Here is a 20,913-nt window from a genome sequence, read left to right as displayed (position 1 = left end):
TCCGGGGTGCCCCACCGTAGGCACAACTGGTGGAAAACTTCTGGATGGAGGGACCATTCCCCCTGATCCAGAGTCTGACGGCTGAGATAATCTGCCTGCCAATTCTCCACCCCCGGAATGAACACCGCAGAGATAGCTGGAACAAATCGTTCCGCCCAGCGAAGAATGCAAGCCACTTCTTTGTCCGCTCGGACACTCTTGGTGCCCCCCTGGTGATTGACATAAGCCACGGCCGTGGCGTTGTCCGACTGGATCCGAACCGGGCTGCCCTGGAGCTGCTCGGTCCAGTGAATCAGACAAAGTCTGATCACTCTCAGTTCCAATACATTTATCGGCAACCTGGATTCTTCCAGGGACCAAAGTCCCTGGACAGATAACTGACCGAGAATTCCTCCCCATCCGGATAGACTGGCATCCGTGGTCACTATCGTCCAATATATTGGCAGAAATGACTTTCCCTGGCTGAGCATCGGAGACCGAAGCCACCAGACCAGAGACTCTCTGGTCTGTTTGCTCAATCGGATCCGATTGTCCAGGGATTCCGGATTCCGATTCCATCTGAGAAGAATCTCTTGCTGAAGAATTCGGGTATGGGACTGGGCAAATGGGACTGCTTCGAAGGAAGCCACCATCAACCCCAGAACCCTCATGCAAGTTCGAAGAGAAGACCAGCTGTTGGATAGTAACAACTGGACTGCTGATTGACTCTTCCGGAGTTTCCCTACCGGAAGGAAAACTCTTGACCTGACTGTGTCTAGAATTAGACCCAGATATTCGAGCCTCTGGGTGGGAACCAGAAATGACTTTTGCTGGTTCACCAGCCACCCGAATTCCTGTAAAGAAATTATAGTAATTTCTATGTTTTGTAGCAGGGTCTGAGGAGACTCTGCATGAAGTAGGAGATCGTCTAGGTAACCTAGAATCGATATGCCTCTTTGGCGCAGTAGTGCCAACATTGGGGCCAACACCTTCGTGAAGACCCGAGGAGCCGTGGCGAGACCGAAAGGTAACGCCACAAACTGATAGTGGTTCTCTTCTACGGAAAAGCGTAGAAACCGCTGATGTCCTGCGTAAATGGGAATATGAAGATAGGCGTCCTTGATGTCTATGGACGCTAGGACATCCCCTGGATGCAGGAAGGCTGCTACTGTGCGAATGGATTCCATCTTGAATTTCCTTATGTTGAGAAAGGAATTGAGTGCCCTTAAGTCCAGAATTGGACGCACTTTGCCCTCTTTCCTGGGTATTGTAAATAGGTTTAAATAAAACCCTTGAAAACGTTCTGTCCCAGGAACGTGGACTACCACTCCTTGTTGTAGTAAATCCGTGACTGCTCTCCGCAGATCTTCTAAACGATCCGGGGATAGTCGGATATTGGAAGGGAAGAATCGCGCCGGTGGGAGGGATCGAAACTCGATCTTGTACCCTGACCTTATGACTTCGCAAACCCACTTGTCCGGGATTCTGGAAAGCCATGGATCCGGGAACCGGCGAAGACGTCCCCCTCACCCCAATTATGGGTGGGGGCGCACCTTCAGGCTTTGGACGATTTATCTTCAGGTCTGGAGGGGGCGGGCTTTTGCTTGCCCGACCAACGTCCCCTGAAGCCTCCCGAAGGAGCTTTGGAAGACTTAATTTTTTCACCCGCGGGACGAAAAAACTTTTACTAGCAGAGAAAAAGAAGAAAGCAGAGAAAGAAGGCCCTCGTCTTTGACGAGTTCCTTTACCCTTAACATTTTGCGGTAAAAAGGTGCTCTTTCCACCCGTGAGATCCTTAATGATCTCATCTAAGTTGGCTCCAAATAGGCGCTCTCCTAAAAAGGGGATACTAGCCAATGCTTTTTTGGAACCTTGGTTGGCTAACCAACCTTTTAGCCACAGTGTACGCCTGAGAACCACTGCTGAAACTGATGCTCGCGCCAATAATGGAGTGGCGTCTAACGCCGCATCACACACAAACTGTAACCCCTGTATCATTTGTTCCAACAAATCTGATACCGCCTGAGGGACCTCATCTAAGTCCCGGCGCAACCACTTGGTCCATTCAGTTACAGTCTGCGAAACCAGACCAATAGCAATTATAGGTCTGAAAGCTGATCCAATCAAGGAAAACATGGTGCGAGACATAGCTTCTATCTTGCGATCCACTGGATCTTTAAAAGACGGGGCGTCTTCTAAAGGAATAACCGTGGCTTTATTCAATCTAGCAATTGGTGAATCCACCACAGGTGGTTCTGTCCATTTCTTAATGAGGGTTTCCTCAAACGGATAACGCCTGTTAATGCGTTTAGAAATAGCAGAGGTGCGTTTTGGCAGACTCCATTCTTCTTTGATTGGATTGCCAAAACATTTGGGCAATGGAAAAACCTTCGCCACTTTCATGCGTTTTTTAGTCCCAAAAGGGATTTCAGTTTCAGCTATTTCCGACGGAATACCCTGTAATCTTAAGGTTTCTTGAACAGATACAATGAGTGCGTTTACCAACGCTTCCTCTCGGGCTATGGCTGATGCCGAAACATCCTCCTCACTGTCTGAAGAGACAGTACCCGAGACACCAATCCCAGATGAAGTACCTGCAACTGCAGAAATAGGCTCAGAGTCTGAATCCGAGGTTTCAGATAATAAGGGGTTAGGCGGGGGTCGCTTTCTTGCGCCCTGTCCCTGACAAGCCACTTCCACCCGGGACACAAAAGTTTCCATAATAGCTGTCAATGATTCAACCGTCAGTGGGGTGCTGGAGGATCCTGCAGACACCTCGAGGGGATCCGGTGGAGATACATGAGTGGCAGGGTCCATGTTAATTCAGGACACCTCTGCCAGAAAAAACAAAAAACTTTTTTTTTTTTTTTAAATCAAAAAAATACCTTTTTTTTTTTTTTTTTTTATGTGTCTCCCCCTAGCGCAATAGCGCCCCTCAGAGTACCTGCTTCTCGATCCCCAGAGAGAGAGAGAGGGACCCCCAAGGCTCACCACCCGATGCAGAGAAGTTTCCAACCAACTGCAGTCAGCGTCTGTCTTTTACAGACTGGAAAGAGCCGTGTTCGTTTTCCCGGGTAGAAGGAAGTGGCTCTGCCCCCTGTCTACGCCTTCCGGCGTTCCCAGCTCTCCACGAGGTAGCTGGGCTCAAACATGGCCGCCCCCATACAGGAGACAATAGACTCCAAAAACATGGCGGCCGGCGTGACCTGAGGACATACATGCACCCGGTCTATGGCAAAATGGCGGCGGACCGCCGAAATCGTTTTTTCCCAGCACATCCACCTGCATCTCTGCTAAGTGGCGGTTTATCGATCTGCAGGAGGTACACTACAATTAAGGTAGGATTATACCTCCTATGTCTGCTGTAATACTACAGTCTGCTGGGTAGAGTGTTAGCTCTCAAACCAAGTCCACTTCCCACCAAACACATACTGTATTTACAAGGGGGACTTTTAGTGTCAGATATATACTGACCATGTATGGAGGGGCCCATAATTCATACTGCCTCATAACGAGGAAAAAAGGGAACGTTTACTCACCATACCAAACCGACAGGCACCCTCTCTTCACAATACCCTCTCCACCGGGGTGGGGGGTTGTGGACCACTCCGGACGCCTCGACTCTCTGGTTCCTGGCGTCCAAGCGAGACTTTTAACTCGCAAGGTCAGTCCCTCCAATGGGACTCCGTCGCGGCCGACCCAGCGCGGAGCTCTGGTCTGCACACGCTCGTAGGCAGAAACCGGGGTGACCACTGGATCTCAACATCCAGCCCGTCGCCCGGCCCCGCATACTTACTTGAATGTGTCGCGGCCGACCAAGCGCAATGCAATGGTCTGTGCGCGCTCGTAGGCTGGCTGGGGTGACCACTAGTGTCGCCCAGTCCGGCGTTTTTGCTGGAAGATCTCACAGGAAAAAACACTGGAGAAAACTACCTAAAAAATATTTTTTCTAAAGAAAAAATCTTGCCAGGACCAAAAAGATCCCAGCAAGGAACTTAGGTCCTTACTCCTGACTAGACAGAAAAAAACTGATGCCTTGTAGCAGAGAGAGGGAGGATATACCCTCAGGGACTGCCCCTAAGGTGGAGCCAGAACGTTTTTTCTTTCTGCCTAGTCCTGCTCCTGCGGAGACAACATAACCCAGTTCTTGTGAATCAAGAAGACTACGTCTGTCAATGAGCGACAGAGAAAGTGAAGTGCTGTGCATACTTTCCGAATGCGCTGTACAGGTATGAGAACCAAGGTGGTTAATAGGGAACATGTATTAGAGATTTACTTTTTTATTTAGCCCCGACATGCACTTCTTTAATTGTTTAGCTGGAGTTTTCTTTTAAAAAAGGGAGTGTAACTAAAAAAGAAATACACCAATGCATGTCAAATCAACACTTGAAACTTCCACTCTTTTACTGTTCTGGCTACATTTGTAATCCACTAAAAATTAAAATACTTTAGCAGCCCATGGAAAAATAGGATGACACCAAAGTGCTTACCCAGCGTCACAGCCATCACAAAGTAGCAGTCTGTCTTCGCGGTCACTGCGCCCACAAACCTCACAGTTTGTTGGATCCTCATCTACCTCTTCTGTCTGGTTTTTGTTTAGTATGGGGACCTAACAAGGGGAAAAATATTTTGGTAATACATACTATAGCTTGCACACATACACACATTATAATATATATATATATATATATATATATATATATATATATATATATATATATATATATATATATATATATATATATATATATATATATATATATATATATATATTAGCACTTTCTAACAGGAAACAGTTCGCATCACATTCTGGCCAATATAGTTTCCTGGGCAGTTAAAAAGTAAAGCCTAAAGAATAAGTTGTACCTATAGGTAAGCCTACAATAAGGCTATAGGTACTGTAGGTACTGTAAATATCTCCAAAACGTGTACCGCTTAGAAGATGTGTACGCTGTAGATATGAATTAAGTGAAAAGGTGCGCTGATTAAAATTAAAGCTGCTACCAAAAGATCCAATAAACCAATTGGAAAAATAAATAATCAATGGTGGTCTAGTGCGCTAAAAAAAATTGTCCTAATGTACAAAACACAAAGTGCTGTGATGTGATTCAAACAAGGTGCCAAGGTGTACACAGTGCTAATATACAATATTATGGGTTCCAAAGTCCACAATGTTGATAGCAAATCTTCAAATAAATGTGAATAAACGTGATTCCAATTCAAAGGTGAAAGTCCATCTATCCACGTGGCTTGTGCATAAATCCCACCACCTCTCAAGTAGTTCCCTTACCAGACGGATATAGTAAAGGTGCAAATTACTCCTCCTAAGTAACCTCCTACTCTGTGAAAGTGATTAGGTGCTCCATTTCACACTGGGTGAACACTCAATCAAGCCTCTTACCAGATGTACAATAGTATTAGGCATGAACTCATCCCCTCAAGGGTATTCCTTTACCAGCATCAGCTGAAAACCTCAGAGTAGTTCAGTAGGAAATCTAGTTGCCTCCTCCACTCTCTTTATGGCGGCATCTCCAAGATATTCCCCATAAAAAATAAAGTGGCGACCAATAGTGCATTACCTCACATATAACTTTAATAAAAAAAAGGGGGAAGTGCACTTACATTTTCCAACTTCAAAATACAGCAATCCGCAATAACTTGATAATAACCATGGCCGCCTTCCGGTGTCTTTCCGCAGCAAGCCAGCTGAATGAACAAATCCTTGTTTTTTGCGGAAAGACACCGGAAGGGTCGGCTCTTCATTGTGTACTTATGGGACGGAAGGGACGGAAGTGACGGCGCCGGCACCCTCCTGTTTCAGTCGAAGCGCTTTTGAAGGAAACACGTCATCAAGGAGGCACCGCGCCGTCACATACCACGTCTGCGGTGCAGGCGGCTGCGGTTATTATCAAGTTATTGCAGATTGCTATATTCTAAGTTGGAAAATGTAAGTGCACTTCCCCCCTTTTTTAATAAAGTTATATGTGAGGTAATGCACTATTGCTCGCCACTTTATTTTTTTATGGGGAATATCTTGTCATTTGCTATTGATGCGTTTAACGCTTTACATGATTTATTCAAACTAGCGCAGGTTCACTATACATACCTTTAATATCTTGGAGATGCTGCCATAAGGAGAGTGGAGAAGGCAACTAGATTTCCTACTGAACTACTCTGAGGTTTTCAGCTGATGCTGGTGAAGGAATAGCCTTGAGGGGATGAGTCCATGCCTAATACTATTGTACATATGGCAAGAGGCTTGATTGATTGAGTGTTCACCCAGTGTGAAGTGGAGCACCTAATCACTTTCACAGCGTAGGAGGTTACTTAGGAGGAGTAATTTGCACCTTTACTATATCCGTCTGGCAAGGGAACTACTTGAGAGGTGGTGGGATTTATGCACAAGCCACGTGGATAGATGGACTTTCACCTTTGAATTGGAATCACGTTTATTCACATTTATTTGAAGATTTGCCATCAACATTGTGGACTTTTGGACCCATAATATTGTATATTAGCACTGTGTACACCTTGGCACCTTGTTTGAATCACATCACAGCACTTTGTGTTTGTACATTAGGACAGTTTTTTGTATTTTTTAACGCACCAGACCACCATTACATATTTACACTGTATGCAGCCGATGACATCATCAGCATATGCGTTCTGAAGGAACAGCCACCTGTGCCATCCTTCTGATGCCTGTGCCGGTAATGACAGCTCCCCACGCATGAGTGTCGTCATCACGGCCCCGGACTGTCACACAGCCTGAGTCTGAGGACCCAGAAGGAAGACCGGGAGAAAATGGACGCTGCCCCCAGCGACTACATCACATCGCTGGAGGGCTTCGTTTTCAGGTAAGTTTCACATAATGTGCTAGTATGCGATGATCTTGCAGGTCCAAAAAAAAAAAAAAAAAGTAACCAGCGGTTTATAACCGCTTTAAGGGGGTTCTTGCTTTAAAAGGCCATATATAAAAAAGAATGCAATCTGTGAATATAAATGTGTTTATTTTTTCAAAAGCTGCAATTCAGACAATCAACTTGACACAGAGCTGAACAGAAACTCCCCAAAATTAATATTGATTTATTCATCAAAAAAAATAAAATAAAAAAGACAAAAAACCAGAAGCAAAACTTCATGCGATTACAATATTTTTAAAAAAATATTTTTATTTGCAACAACTGCATTAACCACTTGCCTACTGGGCACTTAAACCCCCCTCTTGCCCAGGCCAATTTTCAGCTTTCAGCGCTGTCGCACTTTGAATGACAAATGCGCGGCCATGCAACACCTTTAATGCTTTTTGCATGAACTATCTGCGGTAACTGTATTTAATGGTGCCTTTTATATCTACTTAAATTTCATCTTTCCATAACATTCATAAGGTAGTGCGTGGACAGTCAAAATGGAACCATATCCTGATTGATGCAGACTCTTGAAAATAGACTTTAAAAAGGTGCCAACAGTCTCTATTGTAATTAAAATATCTGTTTTGTTTCAAAAAAAAAAAAAAAGTAAGAACTAGCATGTTTGCATAATGAAGTAATACAAGTTTAAAAAAAAATGCCTTTGTACATTTCAAGAATTTGCATAGTTCAATGATCATACATACATACAAGCAATCAAGGAATAATGTTTTAATTTACATTTCAACCCTACATGGTAAATCACCTTTTTTAGGATCTCGCCACCAAAGTGCGCCCGGATATGAATGCAGGAGAAAGAGATTCTGTCCACAGGGCAGGAATTGGCATTCTGCAGAAAACACAAAGTTAGCAGCAAGATCAACAAGGCAACCTTGTTACCAAGACATAATCATTTCCTAGTTAGATATAGGCAATTGCATAAATTTGGATTGGAAAAACTCACAAATAGGGCCCTCCTAACACCCTTGAATTGTATTGTAACTGTACTGTCTCCCATAATTTTGTAAAGTGTTGCACAAACTGCGCTTTATAAATTCAGTAAAAGAACAATGGATAATATATGCAATTCTAATCTCAACCTTACAGAATAATCCTAGCGCCATCAGAAGTGTAATTAGGAAAAAAAGTAACTCACTGGCGCAAAAGAAGAAAATTAAAGCCCCAAGGTAAGTAAGTCCAATTAGGGAGTATCACTCAGCTCTTCCAGAAGAGTATCGGATGATCTCTGTGCACTACACATCCATCTGTCAGCATTTCGTCCACTTTCCATCAAGTCCAGCTAGTGACTAAAGTCTGATGATGAGCCTGTCTTTCTTCTACTTGCGAGTGATTTTTTAACCATTTTTTAATAAACAGATACTTAGATGGTAGTGCCTACTGCTTTTGTGTTTAGAAGTGTGATTAGAGCTTGATTTACACTGCAGAAGAGATTCCAGTGCAGTGTTATTGGGAGAGGGAAGCGCTGCAACGTTACACTTCCCAATTGTTGAGTGTCAACCAAGCCTTTCAGCTCGGTACACATTTTAGGATCTGCTATTTGCAGGGCACTTGGCTGGAGTAAAAACAGACTGTAAGAAGCCTATTTAAGTTATATTAAAAAAAAAAAAAAAAAAAACAAAAAAAAAAAAAAACCAAACCCACACACGTTATACTTACCGGTTCTGTGTAATGGTTTTGCACAGAGCAGCCCGAATCCTCCTCTTTCAGGATTCTTAAATGGCGCTCCTGGCTCCTCCCTCCCGCCAGGTGCCCATCCAGCAAGCAGCTTGCTCTGGGGGCACCCAAGCAGGTGTACTCCTGCCCGCGGCTCTGTGTCCCCACATACACATTGAGCCTCTCTCTGAAATGGCTCACTCCAATCAGGATTACGAGTCCCCAGGGAGGCAAGGCTCTTGTGGACATCGCTCGATCGAGATGGGGCTTAGGTAAATATTAGGGGGGACTGGGGGTGCTACTTCACATAGGTTTTGCATGAAGGTAAAAAAACCTTGTGCCTTTACACCCACTTTAAATATGCCGCCCCCCCCCCCCCCCACATAAAAAAATAAATAAAAATCCTCTTTCTATACAAAAAGCTTGGATGGCATGATATTTACCGGCCCACAAATAACATTTGACAAAAATTGACATGTATGCAGATGTAATATGTATAATATATAGCCCAGATGTAGGTGATTTCATATGCAAAATATACAATATGTGACAAAATCATAAAATTATGAATATAAAATCACGTGCTAGTGTTCACTCGTGATATAAAATCATATGAACCAATAAAGTGACATGTGCAGTAATAAACTAAGAGCCGTTATCAACCAATAATTAATGGTGTAATATAAGTGCAAAGTGCATAAATGCTGCAATATTTAAAAACCATATCGCATAGTGCAGAGAAAATAAATAAATAGAATCCAATGGGTGATGATAAATATTATAAAATCCAAAAAATGCTGGTGTTAAAAAATAATAATAATAAATATATCAATATGGTGAAACCAGTCTATATATGAAGCACTGGTAAGGTGCTGCTGTGCAAGTGCCAATCCGTGCAATCCCAAACAAATGGCGGGGTGTATTTATTGAAATATTAATACTTGGCCTTTGCTGTGCTCAGTGCGGCGTGTCGTGCCCCCTATAGAAAACGCACTCACCGCAATGATCTGCCCAAAAAGGGGTATCAAGCCTGCACAGGCAAAAGGATGGTCCTGTCCCTCTGGGTCCATGATGTCCTATCGGATGTTAGGAGATGCGTGCCCTCAGAACCTCGGGATGTTCATCAAATGGCCCCAAACACAGAAAGTAGACATTCCATAGTGTAGTATGTTTGAGCGTTTTATTCCAAAAAAGTAAATATCCACTCACATTTAGGTTTTCAATCAAGCGTTGGTGGTATAGCGTCCGCGCATCCATACCTGGACACACTATGGAATGTCTACTTTCTGTGTTTGGGGCCATTTGATGAACATCCCGAGGTTCTGATGGCACGCATCTCCTAACATCCAATAGGACATCATGGACCCAGAGGGACAGGACCATCCTTTTGCATGTGCAGGCTTGATACCCCTTTTTGGGGAGATCATTGCGGTGAGTGTGTTTCTATAGGGGCACGACACGCCGCACTGAGCACAGCAAAGGTCAAGTATTAATATTTCAATAAATACACCCCGCCATTTGTTTGAGATTGCACGGATTGACACTTGCACAGCAGCACCTTACCAGTGCTTCTTATATAGACTGGTTTCACCATATTGATATATTTATTATTAATATTTTTTAACACCAGCTTTTTTTGTGTTTTATAATATTTATCATCACCCATTGGATTCTATTTATTTATCTTCTCTGCACTATGCGATATGGTTTTTAAATATTGCAGCATTTATGCACTTTGCACTTATATTACACCATTAATTATTGGTTGATAACGGCTCTTAATTTATTACTGCACATGTCACTTTATTGGTTCATATGATTTTATATCACGAGTGAACACTTGCACTTGATTTTATATTTTATGTTTATAATTTTATGATTTTGTCACATATTGTATATTTTGCATATGAAATCACCTACATCTGGGCTATATATTATACATATTACATCTGCATACATTTTATAGAGGAGCACCACATACCCATACCATCACATTTTACATATTCTGGCTTCTCACTTTTGGTGAAAAGTTTCTGGGTAGGCAGCAAACTCTCTTTGGATTGCACAGCAAACCCCCCCCCCCCTTTTTCTTCCGGATTACCCCTACATTTATAAAAATTGACATGCTTACCATAGAACAATGACTGCAGCATCAGCTTATCTATTTTTCAAAAAAAAAAAGGGATGATGCATATTGTGAACAGCACACTGTTATACACAATATTTGGGTTGGTAAAAACTCACCCTAAATATGACCTCCTCACATTTTATGCAAGTTTGAAAAAATGTGCAAAACCAGCTAAGTGGCATTTAAATAATACATTAAGTGAAACCAAATCAGTGCACAAAACCTACACCACCAACCATATTTAGGAACAAAGGAGGATAGATTAGCAGTTTGAATAGACTTCATAAGGGAACAGCTCTCAGTGTAGAGGAGTACATGGTTTTACTAACCTTGGACCACTCTACGATGCAGTCCAGGCAGAAGTAATGGTTGCAGTTTTCTGGGGTTCCCACAACCTGGTCTCTGAAGCCATTCAGACAGATGGGACAGTTCTCCCTTTCTTCATCCGAGCTCAAACCATCATTCAAATCTGCTGCAGAAAGAGCAGGTCCTGAGCTTTCTAAAGGCAGCTCCTCCTCTTCATCCTCTTCCTCTGAATCTAACAGATAAAACATTTAATAAAGTCTAAGACATATACATGTTTAACGCAGTTGAAAACCAAATGCATATAAAATTATAAAATGTATAACTTTAACAGCACAATCATTTATACAAAAACTATTTAGACAATAACTAGGTATAATGTTTATTGCAGAGGTGTCAAACTCCATTTCATTGCGGACCATATCAGCATTATGGCTGCATCTGTAAGACATTATAAATGTACCGGTATCTACTCTTTATCATATTCGATAATTGCAAATGCATTTGATAACTGGTTTTAGCAATAACCTAAAACTGAAGCGGTCACGGAGCCCACTCACACTCCTGTAGCAGATGATGCAAGGCTGAAATGGAGGGTTAACCCTCGCTGGTATCATCCACAAGAAACTTTATTAGAGACTGCTCAGGCGAAAGCCATTGTGTTCTGTCAGAGCAGTCTCCAATAAAGTTTCTCGTGGATGATAGCAGTGGTGTGTGATCCCCCCTTTTCAACTGGCATAGAACTGTATTATTCTCATAATTATAAGCAGATGTCCCGAGGAGCACCCTATCCTTATATCAGATGCCAAGAGCCCCCCCACCCCAATCTTGTGCTGCTGGGAACAAGCTGTGGGCCCAGCAGGAAGCAGAAAGTGCAGGGTTTGGAGGACTACTATAAGAGGGCTGGAGTCAGCTGCCAGAGTCTGCTAAATTCTGAGACCAGGGGAGGGGTGAAGACGAGGGGGCACTGCATCTGCACACAGAGAGGCACAGGATCTGTAGGAGGAGTTCTGTCCTCCTATCCGCTGTCGACTGCTGCAACAGAAGGGGCGTAGGGGCAGAGATGAGCCTCACCATGGCTGCATGGAGATGAGAAAGATCTGGCAGATGAGTTCTGTCCTCTCTGCTGCTGACTGCCGAGACAAGGTAGTAGTGAGGACAAGGGGGGTGCCACAGCGGCAGAAGAGGTGCAAGGGCCACATGAAACAGCCTGGCGGGCTGCATTTGGCCTGCAAGCCTCGTGTGTGACATGTGGGCTATGGAGTACGTACGTTCTACCTGTTTTGGGCTGGGTTTCCTCCAGGCATTCCTATTTTCCCTCACAACCCAAAAAGCATGGGTAGGTTCATTCGTTTTCACTCAGCATGGCTGTAGTGCAAAATGTGATGGCAGTAACACCTTTAGGGCTGCAACGAACGATTATTTTAATAATCAAATTAGTTGGCCAATTATTTTTTCTTTTATTTAAAATAGAATGAAAAAAACTGAGTTTAACACACAGACTAAAGAGTAAAAAGAACTCAAAACTTTACATTAACATTACACAAATGTACAATTTAAAAAAAAAATAAAATACAAACATTTTTACAAAGAGGTGGACTATCACTGTTCCAGAAAATTTGCATTGGAATGGAACATATATATTTATATAGGTTAAATCTGGTACATAGATCAAAATTTTTATTTTTAATTTTTCAGATTTTCAGACAGAGCTGTAATGTAATAAATGCACGACGTCCCCTGTCATAGACTGGTAGCGTGATACAAGCTACCTGTGCCTGCTGTCACTAAGTCATTTAGTAGCAGCAGCAGCATACTTTTGCCTGACCTCCCATGATGGGATTAAAAAACAAAAAAATTAGCCCTTTATAGTACAAAAACAAACTGCAGCTCAGCTGCAGATAATCACTACTATAAAAAGGACTAATTTATACTGTGAAACAGTAAAACTAATAATATATATAACTTACATATACGTAGTACTAAAGGCTAAGACTCTTTTGGATAATTCGGTTTAAATATATTGCACAATACTGGTTAACTTTTACTTTAAATTTAATTGTAATGCCTTCATTTACCTTCAGTTTATCAGCATACAGATTCCCTGGGTTCAGATGCTGATCTTCCCTGCACAGATCCCTTACATAACTTCCTTCTCCTGCCCAGAACTACATGTCCCATGAGGCATTGCTCCTCACACATTCACATGTTCTCAGGCACTTACTGACATGTATGGATGGTGTACTGAGCTGTATGTGCGCTGCACTGTGTATACTGACAAACAAATAAATGCATTCTGTATGCAGTCCAACTAATCAGCTGATTAGCTAGTCGATAATAAAAAAAAAACAAAAAAAAAACAAAAAGGATTGTTGACTTACCGTAAAATCCTTTTCTCTGAAGTTCATTGACAGACGCAGCTCCATATTCTTCTTAACCATTGGGTTATGCTGCCCCCTACAGGAGTAGGACACTAGGCAGGATAAAAACGTTACTACAGCTATGGGGCAGTCCCTGCAGACATACACCCACTCACTCTGCTAGAGGATTCAGTTTTGTTGCAGTGTTAGGAGGAAAAAACCCCAACCCACTCAGAAAGAGGGGCGGGTGCTGCGTCTTGTCAATGAACTTCAGAGAAAAGGATTTTACAGTAAGTCATAAATCCAGTTCTCTCTATCGTTCATTGACAGACGCAGCTGCATATTCTAAAGCGGAGTTCCACCCTCATTTTCTTTCTGGCATTTGTGGGGAAAAGCAAGTTAAAAAAGAATTGGGCAATTTTTTTTTGGGGTCACTTACCTTATTTTAGGGGAACCTTTGTCCGACTTCTTCCTCCTGCGGCCGCGGCCCCGGATGTCACTTACGGTTTCGCATTGCGTCCTGGAAGATGTAGGTCATCAATCCCAGGATGCAATGGGCATGGCCGGCCGCTCCTCTGATTGCCGATCGCAATCTACAGCGCATGCGCGAGATTGCGATCGGCATTCTGGGGTAGCCAAGAACCAGGAAGAGGGACACAGCGGCTTCAGATGTCCACACCGGAGATGGCCGCGCTCTGCAATCAATTTTAAAGGTAAGACATTATCTATATTAAAATACTGTACTGTACTTTAATGTGTGAATAGTGTTAGTGTAATTGGCGATATTTTAGGATTACAGGGGTTTTTTTAATCTTAAAAATCTATTTGTGACCGGAACTCCGCTTTAACCATTGGGATGTCCCAGAGCAGCATTTGCATGAGGGGTGGGAAAACAACACAGAGAAAGAACGGAATTCCCCAAAGGTTAAACTTAGCCAACCAGTAAACATGGAGCTCAACCAGAAACACATACACCCTTAGAGAAAATGTTCTCTTTTTAAACAGCAGCCTGCAAAACCTTTGGGGCCAAAAGAAGCATCCGAAGATGCCAACACATCTACTTTTTAGAATTTTATGAACGTGTGCACAGATGACCAAGTTGCTGCCTTGCAAACTTGTATCACTGATGCCTGATGGCGAAAAGCCCAAAAAGCACTCAGCGCCCTAGTAGAATGTGCCTTGACAGGGAAAGGTGGAACCTGGCCCTTAAATTAACACGCCTGTACTTACGCCTGATTCTTCTGGATATGGTCGCAGCAGACGCAGCCAATCCCTTCCGAAGTCCTACTGTGAGGATAAAAAGAGTGACTTCCTGAAAGACTCAGTAACCGCCAGGTAAACCCTAATTGCCTGAACCACATCCAAAGAATGCAAGGCAATTTCCTTGGGATGCTTGGGCTTAGGACAGAGTGAAGGCAGCACAATGTCTTCATTCAAATGGAAATCAGAAACCACCTTGGGAAGAAACAACTGATTAGGACGAAGTACCACTTTATCTCTGTGGACCACCAGATAAGACGAAGGGCAGGATAGCGCCACCAATTCAGACACTATGCGAGCAGAGGTTAATAGCCACCAAAAAGGCTACCTTTTGTGATAGTATAAGCAGAGGAATCGCCCTAATGTTTTCAAAGGGAGGTTTTTGAAGAACAGGCAGTACCAAGTTAAGATCCCACGGAGGTAACAGACCGTATCGGTGGAGCCACATGACGAACTCCCTGGGTAAAAGTGCAAATTAAAGAATGTGTAGCTAAAGGGCGTTAAAAAAAACACCGCCAACACCTGGCTTTAATAGTACCCAAGGCTAACCACTGCTCAACCCCTCTTTGGAGGAAAGCCAATATCCTAGCCACTGAAAAGGAGCGTGGATGCGCCTTAATCGATTCACACCATGAGATGTACGATTTCCATGTACAATGATAAATCTTCCTGGAGGTAGATTTTCTAGCCTTCAACAGTGTAGGAATCACCGAGTCAGAAATGCCCCTATCCTTAAATACCGGGCTTTCAACAGCAACGCTGTTAAAGACAGCGACTGTAAAGCAGGATGGAAGATCGGCCCTTGAGACAACAGATCTTACCTGAGAGGAAGTCTCCAAGGAGCATCGGCGACCAACCTTACCAGATCTGCATACTAAGACCGGCGAGGCCAGTCTGGGGCCACCAGGATGACCGGAATCACTGCGTCTGTGGCGTCAGCCAGGAGATCCCGAGACCTTCGTATCTTCTCGTTGAGCCGAGAAACTAACAGGTCTACATCATGTGAAACACCTCCGGGTGCAGGGACCATTCCCCCTGATCCAACACCCAACGACTCAAATAATCTGCCTGCCAGTTCTCCACTCCGGGTATATGCACGGTGGAGAGGGCTGGAACAAAAATTTCTGCCCATATTAAGATCCAGGACACTCTTGGCGCCCCCTTGATGATTGACAAACCATGGCCGTGGCATTGTCTGATTGAATCCGACCTGGACAACCCTTCAGACGATTTGTCCAGTGACTAAAGCAAAGCTTTATCACTCTAAGTTCCAGAATATTGATCGAAAGTCTGGACTCTTTCTGAGCCTAGGTCCCCTGGACACACAGCTTTCCAAGTACTCCCCCGCCGGACAAGCTGGCATCTGTGGATACCACGGTCTAATACAATGAAAGGAAGGGCTTGCCCTGACGCAGGGCCAAGGAATGGATCCACCACAGAAGAGCACTTCTTGCGTTTTGACTCAACCAAACAGATTGTCCAAAAATTTTGGATCCTTGTTCCACTTGACAAGAATACCCCTTTGCAAAAGTCTTGTGTGGAACTGAGCAAACGGAACTACCCCGAAGGTAGACACCATCAGGTCTAGAGCTCGCATGCAAGTCTGAAATGAGGACACAGTGCTGGATAACAGAAACCGGATAGCCCTCTGCAACTTTTGCAGCTTTTCCAGGGAAGGAGTCCAGAGTCAGTCCCAGATAAACCATTTTGGAAGCTAGGACCAGAGCAGATTTTCTGAAATTGATAAGTCAATCGAACTCTTGCAGAGTCCGTACAATGATTGCTAGATTGCCCACCAAAGCTGAATAGGAGTCTGCTCTGAAGAGGAGATCATCCAGGTACCCTAGTACCGCAATACCCCGCTGTCACACTAATGCCAATACCGAAGCCAACACATTGGCGAAGACCCTGGGGGCAGAGGTAAAGGGTAATGCCACAAATTGATTATGTTCCTCTCCTACAACGAAGTGAAGAAAACGCTGGTGTCCAGCGTAAATAGGGATGTGTAGATATGCGTCCTCGATATCGATAGAGGCCAAAAAGTCCATTTGGTGTAGGAACGCCAAAAGACCACTGTGATTGTTAGAGGGGCTGGGGGAAATGGAGGGAAACCCAGGGGTCTGACCATCCCAAGGAGGGGCCCACGTCCAGCCCGAGACCGCAAGAGCTATGGGGGGAAACTCCTCGCCATACCAACGACAATCGGGTGGGCACCACTCCAGACATTCTACCTCCCCACTCGGGGGGGGGGGGTGCTGATGGCCAAAGAGCACACTGCGACTCAGGCCGAACAAGGTCGTGTACGTCCCGGCAAGGTGTTTCACTCGCGGGCCAGCCCTGTCCATTGGGGCTCTGTCATGGCAAGGCCTAGCGCGGGGCTATAACCTGCACACACTCGTTGGCCGGACTGGGAGACCTTAAGGCTCTTGGATATCCTGTCCGAAACCCAGTCTGGCTGTTGATTGCAGTTCTCTCAGGAACATAACTAAAAATTTAAAATTTTAACAGTTCCCTTTAAAACAAAAAACAAGCTAAGACCGAAGTCCCAGCCGGGAACTAGGTCCTACTCCTAAACTAGGCAGAAACAAACTGAATCCTGTAGCAAAGCGAGTGGGCGTATGCCTGCAGGGACTGCCCCATAGGCGTGGTAAAGTTTATTCCTGCCTAGTGTCCTACTCCTGTAGTGGGGCAGCATAACCCGATGGTTAAGATGAATATGGAGCTGCGCCTGTCAAAGAACGATAGAGAAAAGAGCTAATTTTTACTACCAATTACAGATAGGTTGTCGATATGTTGTTTCAGCCGTAAACACATTAAAATATAAACTACTTTAGGTCCCTTTCAAAATGGCCCCATCTGGTCCAATCAGGGTTATCTGATCTGTGTACTGATCCTGTGCTGAAACTGAGCAGAGCATTTGTGACATCTGTGTCCGAAGTTTAAAAAAAACTGTGTTTTAATGACCCCAGTGAGATCCATGGGTGGCAGGATGTAAATGGATTTGCACCCGGTAAAATGAGATTCCCTCAAATCTATAAATGTCTAGTTACACAAAAAAAAAATAAAACTGCTTTTGTTTGTGTTTTTTCCTCACATCAGAACAGACTTGGAGGTAACCCGGTGTAAACTATGCAAGTCTGGTTACATCCTGCTACCCCCAAAGACTATGGCCCCTTTCACGCAATCGGATCATCAGGTTGGCCTGTCCATTTTTCTGGCGGACCTGATTGCTGACATCCTCCTCCCCATAGAGGAGAATGGGTAGCCCGAACATGTCTCCGCTGAAACCCACCTGGCATCCGATCTGAAAAGATCCGCTGAAAACAGACAGATGGCGATACGTTTGCCATCCAGCCAGCGGGTCGGATCGAATGAAAACGGGACAGGCTGTCCATTTTCATCCGATCTCCCCATAGGGAAGAGCGGGACTTTGACAGGTCCATCTATGCACAGTGAGTGGAGACGGACCTGTCACCTGCCTGCTAAGCAGGGATCAACTGAGCAATCCCCGCTGAGCTAGCGGAGTCCGCCCCCTGTGAAAGGGACCCTAAATGCAGTATTTGATCAGATCGCCTGAAAAACTGATTGGACTGCCCATGTGAGTGGGGCTTTAGAGATAATGGTCTTATGGAAGTGTGCCAACGCATGTACAAATAGGATTATTCTGGACACCAACAGCCAACGAAAATTATTTTTCACAGAACTATGTATGCTACTAAACATGCTGAATTAAAGAAATTCACAACTAAATCTCCTCCATCTGTTAGAGAACAGGTTGGGCATACGTGTCTCCTAAAAAACAAAAATGGAAACATCCTTTAAAAAGCGTATGTAAAGCCAAACCTCTTTATTTTGTTTCTTTAGTTTTGAAGAAAGCGTTAAAGACACCTTCGTTTTTTTTTTGGCTGTATCTTTCATTGGGGAGATATCCATTCACCTCCTGTTATGGAGACATAAAACTAGACCCTTTCAAAGTATGGGGAAATCCTTCTCTCTCTCCAGCAGATACTTCTCTTAAACAGTTACCACTGGAACAGGTGAAATATTTTCCTTTAGCTCCTACTAGAGAATAACATTCTGGAATTTTCATCACTTTCAGTCCCAGTGACAATGGTCAACTGGACAAACAGAGAATGTGAATCTCCCCAGCAGGGACACAGACAGCAATAAAAAAAATCCAATAAGTCATGGCTTTACATACATTTTCAGGGACACTCTACACTTCCCAATTATTACATATGGGTGGATGCTAGTAATGGAATTGGCTTCAACCTAAAGGCCCGTACACACGTACCGATTGTCGGCCGAAAATGTTCGGCCGCCGAACGGTCGGCCGATTTTCGGCTTGTTAGTATGATGCTTCCGACAGCGCACTTTCGGCCGAACAGAATCGGTCGTGCAAGCATTAAAATTTTTGTATGCCAACACCAGAACGGCCGATTGTTCGCCAGTCAGTACAGAATTCGGCCGACAAACAGCAGATTTGCAAGACTGGGCATGCTCAGAAAAGAAAAAACACACGGAAAGTTAACCATCACGACAACACTTCTGCAGTCGGCTGCTGTTGGCCGACAAAATTCATGTGCAGTCTTTTGCAGTTTTCAACAGACACGACAGCCCAGGACAAAAGACGGCCGATCGGTCGGCCGACGATCGGTACGTGTGTACGGGGCTTAACAATCTAGTCCCAAGCTCTCCCTATTGAAATGCATACCTTCACTTGCTGTCTACATCTACTCTCTCCGGTGACATACCAGAGGAACAATTTGTCACCCAACAACAGGAAGTAACTGAACTGAAAGACCTTCATGGCAGGGTCACCAGACGTGATTTTAACCAGTTCTGGACCGGAAGCATTTGCCCCCTTAATGACCAGGCCATTTTTTGCGATTCGGCACTGCGTTACTTTAACGGAAAATTGCATGGTCGTGCGAAGCTGTACCTAAATAAAATGGATGTCCTTTTTTCCCACAAATAGAGCTTTCTTTTGGTGGTATTTGATCACCTGTGCGATTTTTATTTTGTGCGCTATAAACAAAAAAAAGCGACAATTCTGATAAAAAAAAATATATATATTTTTCACATTCTGCTATATAACATTGCCAAAAAATAAAAATTTAAATATCAAAATTTTTCATCCTTTTAGGCCAATTTGTATTCTGCTACAGATTTTTGGTCCAAAAAACAATCGCAATAAGCGTATTTTGATTGGTTTGCGCAAAAGTTATTGCATCTACAAACTAGGGGAAAGATTTGTAATTTTTATTTTTTTTTATTACTAGTAATGGCGGCGATCTGCGATTTTTTGCGGGACTGCGACATTACAGTGGACAGATCGAACCCCTGACATTTTTGATACTTTTGGGGGACCAGTGACATTACTACAGTAATCAGTGCTAAAAATATGTACTGTTACTGTAATAATGACATTGGCAGGGAAGGGGTTAACCTAGTTGGTGATCAAGGGGTTAAATGTAAGCATAGGGGCGTGTTTACTGTGGGGGGTGGGCTTTTAAAATGATCACAGAGACCTGTGATCCTTCATAGAAGGATCACAGATGCTCTGTGATCATTTCAGAGAGAAGAACGGTCAGCTGTGTTTACAACAGCTGACCGTCCTCTCTTAGCAGGGAGCAATCGCAGGTGCCCAGCAGTAGTCGCGGCCGCCGGCCCCGTTAATCAGCATCCCCGCTGCTGAGTGGGGGGCGGGAGCATGGCGGCTGCGGCACGCGCTTGCCCCCCAGCACCACTCCCGCCATCGACGTACCCCTACGTCGGTTTGAGCAGGAGGAGGTGCCTGCTGCAGTATGTGGGGTGGGCGGTTCTTAAGTGGTTAATAAAAGCTTGGGTTTAGATCTACTGGGTAAATAAAAAAAAAAAAAAAAAGTGACTGGATTTTCTGATCCATTTTAAAAACTTACCAGATTCCTCCTCCTCTTCACCATCCTCTTCATCAAGGTTGTCCTCTTCATCTTCACTCCCTGATTCTTCAGACTCTGCAGCATCATCTGCAACAACAAAAATGTAAATTATGCATCACAGGTTATCAGGAGGATTGCACATTCTTTTTTTAACACACACACAGAAACATATCAAAACATAGAGACACACAAAGAAAAAAGCAAAAATGTATTATCAACCACCACAAAAGCTGCCTAAGTATGTGAATCCAATGAGATGTATATAATGCTGCAGCACATTTTAGATACACAGGAGAAATATAAATATATACCGGCCATTTTATTATTTGGTACACCTGGCTAGTACTGGGTTGGACCCCCTTTTGCCTTCAGAACTGCCT

General features: G+C 43.9%; 1 protein-coding gene across 3 annotated transcripts in view; it reads right to left on the bottom strand.

The window, feature by feature from the left end:
- Positions 1–20,913, bottom strand: part of PHRF1 (PHD and ring finger domains 1) — a 119,180-nt gene that overhangs the window by 60,762 nt on the left and 37,505 nt on the right. For all 3 annotated transcript variants that reach the window (XM_082270216.1, XM_082270218.1, XM_082270217.1), the window contains exons 3-6: positions 20,534–20,620; positions 11,019–11,227; positions 7,654–7,737; positions 4,470–4,588 (exon numbers count right to left, since the gene is read on the bottom strand). In XM_082270216.1, the coding sequence (XP_082126342.1) occupies positions 4,470–4,588; positions 7,654–7,737; positions 11,019–11,227; positions 20,534–20,620 (499 nt within the window). The remainder of the gene's footprint in view (positions 1–4,469; positions 4,589–7,653; positions 7,738–11,018; positions 11,228–20,533; positions 20,621–20,913) is intronic.

Source organism: Pelophylax lessonae (genome assembly GCF_965119305.1).
Source record: "Pelophylax lessonae genome assembly, chromosome: 10".
Taxonomy (NCBI): Eukaryota; Metazoa; Chordata; class Amphibia; order Anura; family Ranidae; genus Pelophylax; species Pelophylax lessonae.
The sequence above is the reverse complement of the archived record's forward strand: the minus strand, read 5'-3'. Positions and strand labels throughout refer to the sequence as shown.